The sequence below is a fragment of the Drosophila elegans genome, unplaced genomic scaffold (genome assembly GCF_018152505.1).
Source record: "Drosophila elegans isolate 14027-0461.03 unplaced genomic scaffold, ASM1815250v1 contig_520, whole genome shotgun sequence".
Taxonomy (NCBI): Eukaryota; Metazoa; Arthropoda; class Insecta; order Diptera; family Drosophilidae; genus Drosophila; species Drosophila elegans.
In genome coordinates this window covers 2,025,776-2,033,303 of record NW_024545903.1, presented here as the reverse complement: position 1 = coordinate 2,033,303, position 7,528 = coordinate 2,025,776, and the positions used below count along the sequence as shown (strand labels likewise).

General features: G+C 43.0%; 3 protein-coding genes across 3 annotated transcripts; 1 reads left to right on the top strand and 2 right to left on the bottom strand.

Moving 5' to 3' along the window:
• Positions 1–287: 287 nt before the first annotated feature.
• Positions 288–1,154, bottom strand: LOC108149060. Its single transcript, XM_017276406.2, has 3 exons — positions 988–1,154; positions 774–932; positions 288–711 (listed from the first exon to the last, which is right to left on the bottom strand). Exons 1-3 carry the CDS (start codon positions 1,078–1,080, stop codon positions 337–339), a joined length of 627 nt encoding a protein of 208 aa, XP_017131895.1. The 5' UTR covers positions 1,081–1,154; the 3' UTR covers positions 288–336.
• Positions 1,155–2,068: 914 nt separating this feature from the next.
• Positions 2,069–3,460, top strand: LOC108149041 (ficolin-2-like). Its single transcript, XM_017276385.2, has 2 exons — positions 2,069–3,124; positions 3,185–3,460. The coding sequence occupies exons 1-2, from the start codon at positions 2,280–2,282 to the stop codon at positions 3,327–3,329; spliced, it is 990 nt and encodes a 329-aa protein (XP_017131874.2). The 5' UTR covers positions 2,069–2,279; the 3' UTR covers positions 3,330–3,460.
• LOC108149124 (1,4-alpha-glucan-branching enzyme) lies at positions 3,448–7,101 on the bottom strand. The gene is made up of 4 exons (XM_017276524.1): positions 6,926–7,101; positions 5,744–5,913; positions 4,732–5,672; positions 3,448–4,460 (listed from the first exon to the last, which is right to left on the bottom strand). The coding sequence occupies exons 1-4, from the start codon at positions 7,003–7,005 to the stop codon at positions 3,594–3,596; spliced, it is 2,058 nt and encodes a 685-aa protein (XP_017132013.1). The 5' UTR covers positions 7,006–7,101; the 3' UTR covers positions 3,448–3,593.
• Positions 7,102–7,528: the final 427 nt, after the last annotated feature.

Below are 7,528 nucleotides of genomic sequence, written 5' to 3'. Positions count from 1 at the left end.
TTCCCGATTTTTCCCATGTGAGCTATATGCTATAGTCGTCCGATTAGGCATGTGCTACTGAGAGATTAGCTTGGGTAGAAACGAACAGACGGAGAGAAATACGGATATGGCTAAATCAAGAATATATATACATATCTCAATCACTTCGCTTTTAAACTTTTGACTGACTCTGCAAGGTTAAAAAGCAATAAATCTTACGCTCGGCTTACCTTTTTTATGTTTTTAATGCAACTTTATGGCTATGGAATTTTCCATTGCCTTTTTTATTTTCCTTTCTCTGTACAAATACACGATTATTAAATTTGATGGTATTTCTGAAAGGTAAGTATCTAATAACTAGCCGGCTGTTATATTCACAGTTTTCTTAGTCTTGACTGGCTCCATAGCCTGGAAATACCACACGATACCCCCAACGTGTGCACTTGGCGGCCTTACGTAGTTTTCCATTATGGTAATGTTTATTTTGTAGATGCCCAATGGAAAAAAGTTTGGAAAAACCGATTCGTGGAGGTATGCGTCGCGGGCTATTAAGTGGCCGGCATATGGGCAGCTATGATTAAAATTTGAAAAACGCTTTGTTACTTTGAGAATAATTAAGCCGTAAGGCATAAAGCTTCGCTTTGATAACAAATCGCATATGTTTAAGTGTACATCTACAAGAAAAGGCTGGAACCTGTTGCTGTAGTCCTTTTTGAAGAGCTGGAGTTGGACCTAAGCGTAGGTGGCTTTATAAATTTGCAAAGAAAAACGGGGCACACTTCAACTAAACTCACAGAGATATTATGCAAAGTCCTAACGAGGTCCACATCCATTTGGGCCACAGCTTTGTTCCAGTTAAGGGCCTTTATATAGCACCTAGCGTTCGCTGAGTACCCGGGCACGGTCGAGCACTCGATGTTCTTCATTTTGTATATAACAGAGGGTTCACATAGCTAATAAATAAATTAATAAAAAACAAAATAAAAAACAAGATGATGATATACTTACCACCCTCCAGGATAGGTAACTTACCAATATGGCAAGAACTATGGAATGCATGTTTCTCGGTAGTGCGATATGTCTGCTATTTACAGCCCACATATCTACGTCTAATGTGTTTTTAATTGGACCGTTTTACAAATAATTTTATGAAATCTAATTTATATCTGTTTATTGGGAAACATTTGTTCAACATGAGTGATTAGATGACAAATCGTTTTTTTACCTATTTACACACAAGCAAAAAAGATCGTTATAGTCGTCATACAAATATTTACGCTCAAGTGCTCTTACATAATTCTGCTTTATAGATGCTTTTATTTTAACAAAGTATTGATTTTATTATCTTGAAAAAAAGAAAGAAAATAAAGTAAAAATTGTACTTTAATTATAATTAAATTAAACTCAATTATTTTACAAGAGATTTATCTTAGCATTGTAGTTTTGGGTTCTATCGTAAGTTTTTTGTGATATCGAGGTTCGAATAAATGAACAACATATAATGTTTTGTGTTAAGATACCTTAAAAAGTGGTACTCGATTTCTTTGTGATGCAACCCTTTTGGATTAAAATTTTCATCATATTTTAGGTAAAACTAATGTCTAATCTAGTCTATCTCTAGTCATTTTATGCAGTGAAAAGGCTCTAAAAATACAACAAAATGTAAGCATTTAAATATATTATTGCTATCGTGGGATTTTATTAATTTCAGATATGCATACAACAATTTTTATATACGGATAGCCTGCACCTTTTACAAAGCCTTACTTTTATTGTCCTGTGTGATCAAAACAGTAAATAAATGTTAAATTCTAAGCGGAGAACTGTAAGACGACAGTTCGTGCGAATTTCCAAAATGTGTCACTTCACCTAATTCATAGGAATCTTACTTTTTGGGTCAACGGTTATCGGATGTGGGAAACTCCTTATAATTTCGGCTGTTAAAGGCCATTATCGCAATGACGTTTATTTAAGTCTGCCTATATATACTGTCCAAAGACTCTTTCTTGAGTTCAGTTTAAAATCCACGGTGCCCAACACTTGACATAATGAAGTCGGGGTTTTTGGTTTTTTTCCTGCATATTTTGCTACCTCTCACCAGTGCAAACCAAATAACTCCAAGTAAAGATTTTATTCGCTATGAAGATTGTAAGGCGACAATCAACGACGTTGTCAATCAAACAGTACAGTGGAAGATAACAAAAATTACTAAAAGCTGGCAGATTAAATGAAATTTAAAAAATAACATAATAAGAACCCAAACTAAACAGCTTGAGGACAAAAACGACTTATTGAATAGGATGGAGCAGACTAACAAGAACTTGGAAAGTCGGTTATTGAATGCTGAAAGACAAAGCAAATCGATGTATGAGACTCTAACTGACAACATCATTAGCCAAGCTAAACAGCTTAGGGACAAAGAGGACTTCTTAAATACCATGGAGCAGACTAACAAGAATTTGGAAAGTCGTTTAGTGAGTGCTGAAAGACAAAGCAAATCGATTTATGAGAAGCTAACTGACCAGATCAATACCCAAGCTAAACAGCTCAAGGAAAATGATGACTTACTGAGTTCAATGGCGCAAACTATTAAGGACTTAAAAAGTCGGTTAGAAACTGCTGAAGGTCAAAGCAAATCGTTTATTGAGGAGCGAACTGAATGTCCCATTGGCAGTCCAAGTGGCATTTACAAAATACAAATACCCGAAATAGAATACTTTGAAGCTCCATGCGATGGAGATGGCTGGTTAACAATACAAAGGCGTATGGATGGATCCGAGGACTTCAATCGAACGTGGGAGGATTATAAGAATGGATTCGGAGATGTAAGGAAAGAGTTTTTCCTGGGGCTTGAAAAACTTTATCGAATAACTGATGCAGGTCAATATGAACTATACATTGTGCTTGGCGATGTTAATGGAACATCCAAATACGCCCATTACGGTAGTTTTGGGATTGATAGCGAAGCAGAATCGTACAGAATTAAAGACGTATATAACCATTTCCTAGGAGGTCCAGCCGGACACTCCCTAATATATAATGCGTGGGACAAGTTTAGCACTTATGATCGCGACAACGACTTATCCAATGAGAATTGCGCAGTAAAGCACGGTGGCGGTTGGTGGTACGATAGGTGTGGAATCAGGTAAACTTATATCAAATTGGAAACTAATAACAAATTAAATTTAAAGACTTGAAATTACAGTACCCTCAATGGATTGTACCTTAAAGATGGCGTTGTAAGAAACAAAGTGTTTGGCATTCATTGGGGTACCTGGTCCCCAAAAGCCTTTGAATTCTCACTTACCTTTGTTGAGATGAAAATTCGTCGTATTAACCCTGATCTTTAACTTGGCCAAAGGAGTCCAATGCTGACTCGGAAAAATATAACTATATATCCATCAGTTAACCAACATTTAGTAATTGTAATTCATTTTTCCTAGAAGAACCATAAAATAAAGCAATTAATTTTAGAAAACTATACCTCAATGAGCGTATATTTCAATGATGGCTTCCCGATTCGTAACATTAACAAACACTATGACTATATGTGAAATTCGTTTTAGGCATTAACAATTTTGGGGTCCCGATCCGGAGTCGAGCTCGTCCAGAAGCTAATCGCTGACGCGGGCATAGACCACGGCCGTGCGCGATGGCGTGTAGACCTCGATGAAGTTGGTGCGACCGGCATAGCCCTCCGGATTGGAGGGATGCTTGCAGTTGGCATCGATTCGGTTGTGTCCGCCAAAGAGTGGATCGTCCGAGGAGAGCACGGCCTGGTATGTGCCGGCCCAGTTGGTGCCCACGCGATAGCCGGTGAAACTCCGTTGGGGATGGAAGTTGAAGACGAAGACCAGGCCGGCACGCTCGAAGGCAATGATCTTGTCGCCTTCATGCTTCCAGCTGACGTAGGCGGGTCCGGAATGCAGCCATCCATAGCGCTCCTCGGCCTCGTTCATCGCCCGATCGAACTCGTTGAGGTACTTGTACTTCAGCAGATCGTCGTCCACCAGATTCCACTGGCGGCGGGCATAGTGATACGAGTCGTTGTTGCCGACGCGCGGAAAGTCCAGCCATTCGGGATGGCCGAACTCGTTGCCCATGAAGTTGAGGTACGCCTCGCCACCCAGGGCGTGCGTGATCAGGCGTATCATCTTGTGCAGCGCTATTCCTCGATCGATAATCAACGAGGAGTCAGATATCGTCGACATGTGCGTGTACATCTCTTTGTCCATCAGCCAGAAGGCGACCGTCTTGTCACCCACAAGTGCCTGGTCGTGGGACTCTGCGTACGCCACGGTGCTCTCCATCCACCGTCGGTTGGTCAGCGTATGCACCAAGTTGCCCATGTCCCACTCATCGTCGCTCTGCTCCTTTAGAAGCTCAATCCACTTGTCTGGAATGGCCATTCCCAAACGGTAGTCGAATCCAATGCCGCCCTCTGAAACAGGACGACACAAGGTGGGCATTCCGGACACGTCCTAAGTTGAATAAAACAAAGTTTTATTATCTTGTTTTACATATTTAACCAAAACAAAATGCCATAAACTCTTAATTTACTTAACTTTCCCTACAAAATTAAAATTAATTTTTGGAAATGGCAGTTAGTAGTTATAGGAAAACAAACTTATCATTTAAATGCCTATAATTTTGGAGTACAACAAAAGTTTTTGAAAAGCATCCGGATTAAAAGCAGACCCATAAAAATCTTAAATTCATATGAAAAGATATAGAAGCTCTCAAATCACTTACCTCCGCAATGGTGATGATCTTGGGGTCAAGGGTGTGCAGCATATGATTGGCCAGTCCCAGATAATTGAGGGCATCCGTGTCGACGTTCAGGCCGAAGTACTCATTGTAGTCTCCGCTGAAGCCCTCGCCGATTCCTCGAGAGTGATATAGCATAGAGGTGACGCCGTCGAAGCGATAGCCGTCGAAGTTGTACTCGTCGTGCCACCAACGGAGGTTGGATATCAGAAACCGCAGCACCTCGTACTCAACGTAGTTGAAGAGACGACTGTCCCACAGCGAGTGCTCACCGCGGGCTCCGTCGTGGAAGAAGCAACTGTTGGTGCCGTCGAACTGGTTCAGACCGTCCTGAACGTTCTTGGAGGCGTGCGAATGCACGACATCCAGGAGAACGAAGAGTCCGTGCGAGTGAGCCACATCGATCATGCGCTTGAGCTGTTCCGGATTGCCAAATCGACTGGATGCCGCATAGAAACTGGTCACCTGGTAGCCGAAACTGGCATAGTAGGCGTGCTCCATGATGGCCATCACCTGGATGCAGTTGTAGCCCTGCCGCTTGATGCGCGGCACGATGCGGTCGGCGAACTCGTCGTAGCTGCCGACCCTCGGCTCCTGGGAGGCAATGCCCACGTGGCACTCGTAGATCCTCAACGACTTTGGTCTGGCTGGACGCGGATGCTGGCGCTGGTAGCGCTCGTAGGATGGCGGCTCCCACACGTACTGCTTGTAGTTGACCCCCTGGTTGGCCGACTTGGGCGGCTGCACCACATACTTGGCCCAGGGCGACAGGCGGTCGAGCAGCTGACCGGAATGGTTACGAATGATCACCTTGATTTCGCTCATGTGCTTGATGGCCGGACTACCGTCCTCGTTGGGCGGCAGGTGGAGCTCCCATTTGCCAAAGTCGAGCTTCTTGAACGGATGCGACTCCCAGTGCCAGTTGTCTGTGTGGTTTTGGGTCAATCGATTAGACTTTGTATTCCATATATAGCCGGTTTTAGCCAATATGACTTACTGAAATCACCCGTGAGATAAACATCTCTGGCTCCAGGTGCCCACTCGCGGGCAATCACCGAATTGTCCGGCTGGAAATGGAGGCCGTAGTGTTTGTAGGCCTGCGAGAACTCCTCCATTCCGCCCTCGCTCTGGTTTATCTTGGTCAGCCAATCCTGGAGCACGCCATGACTGCAACGGGAATGATTAGATTAGTTAGATAGCACCAAAATGTTATTAAACTATGTATATTATTTAAAATATCAATTTCCTAAAAAGGGATTTAAGGTGATCCTTCCAATTCCATTTTCACTTTTTTCAAGAGGTGAAACTTTTAATGGCAACATACTTCATTCTTTTTAAGCGTTTGTTTGTTTTGTTTTTAGCTCTTCTCGAAAAATACTACTTATATCGACTCTGCTGTTTCAGTGATCAAGTATGTATATTCTTTTATGGGGTCACATCGAGATAGATTTTATATATATTCTAATAAGATGACATGATAAGCTAGAGCGTAGATCATATGCAAATAATTGGAAAGTTTCGATCTCAAATCTGATCATTTAAATAAAAATTTAAAAATATAAAAAAACAAAATTAGTGATGAGATTAAAATAGTATTCTTTGTGTTAAAAAATGTTAGCATAAACTCTGTTTACCAACTTACAGAATAGAAAACAAAACATCTTCTCATCTCAAAGTTTTGCGCTCAGCAAAAAAAGAAATCAAAACAAAATTCGTAAATGCGGAAGAGTAGCCGAAACGTTAAGATTTGCGGCGATGCAAAAATAGAAATGGCGCTGACACAATTTGGCCAACCCGGAAAGTGGCATCAAGGCCAGGTGATCCATGCTCCAAACACGACGGCATCACGCTGCGAACACTTCCCCAAAGAAATGTTTTTTAGCAAACACACACACACACAAACACAGGCCACAGACACGCACACACACACACACACAGAGGGCAGCAAACACCGGCGACCTTCATTCGACATTGCGAACGCAGTTTTCCAACTGCATGTCACCGGGTGGCGAGGTGGGGCCACTCGGGCCAAGAAGCTGATACGGCTCTTTGCAGCATGGGTTATACGCCGTAGTCGCTTATCAGCATGGGGAGCGCATAAAGCCGGCGCCAACCTTGGGTTGGGTTACATGATGATGTGCTGGTTATGGTGTCACCTGGCAAGCGGATCTCTACTCACCGGCGCCGGATCTCGTGCTCGTGCGGCCTCAAATAGCCGTCCAGCTCAAACAACTTCTCGATGTCCTTAACCTCGACCATGGCGGATTAGGAATAGCCCGAGAAGATTCTCGGTGGGAACAGAACAGAGGAAAAATAAACGGAGGCAACGGCGCTGTTCGTTTGCCTGTTGGCCGACAACTGTGCTCGTTTATCAGCTGCAGTCCAACACAAAAGCTCGCCGGGTAACGGGAGCTTTCCAGCGCAACAGCTGTTTTTGCAGCTTTGCCTTTGCGCCTTCCATTCGCGTATGTAAACAACACAACGAACGAACGGAATGCCAGGCGCTGCAATTGCATGTTTTTGTCGCCAAATGTTGCGTACCCGCACTGATAGCACCTGGGTGCATAGTACGTATACGCCCAATTGTCGCTGATTACCGATCGGCGATCGCTTTTAGCGGCTGAAGCGTTATGTACAAAGCATCATGATTTGGGGTCGTCGCTGTCAAGTTCATTGGAGGATCGAGTACATCATTTTGAAAGTCAAAGGGTTATTATTGGTACAGATTATTTGGGACACGGTTGCTCGGGAGACTGCTTTACTCTTGTTCGTTTCCCTAAGC

Excerpts from the sequence above, each read along its gene's own strand:
- LOC108149060 (XM_017276406.2), bottom strand. The coding sequence starts at position 1,080 with ATGTGGGCTGTAAATAGCAGACATATCGCACTACCGAGAAACATGCAT. Across the intron at positions 933-987 it reads GTTACCTATCCTGGAGGGTG|CTATGTGAACCCTCTGTTAT; the intron begins GTAAGTATATCA and ends TTTATTTATTAG. Across the intron at positions 712-773 it reads GGACTTTGCATAATATCTCT|GTCCAACTCCAGCTCTTCAA; the intron begins GTGAGTTTAGTT and ends ACCTACGCTTAG.
- LOC108149041 (XM_017276385.2), top strand. The coding sequence starts at position 2,280 with ATGGAGCAGACTAACAAGAACTTGGAAAGTCGGTTATTGAATGCTGAA. Across the intron at positions 3,125-3,184 it reads TACGATAGGTGTGGAATCAG|TACCCTCAATGGATTGTACC; the intron begins GTAAACTTATAT and ends TTGAAATTACAG.
- LOC108149124 (XM_017276524.1), bottom strand. The coding sequence starts at position 7,005 with ATGGTCGAGGTTAAGGACATCGAGAAGTTGTTTGAGCTGGACGGCTAT. Across the intron at positions 5,914-6,925 it reads GAGCACGAGATCCGGCGCCG|TCATGGCGTGCTCCAGGATT; the intron begins GTGAGTAGAGAT and ends TTCCCGTTGCAG. Across the intron at positions 4,461-4,731 it reads AGATCATCACCATTGCGGAG|GACGTGTCCGGAATGCCCAC; the intron begins GTAAGTGATTTG and ends TATTCAACTTAG.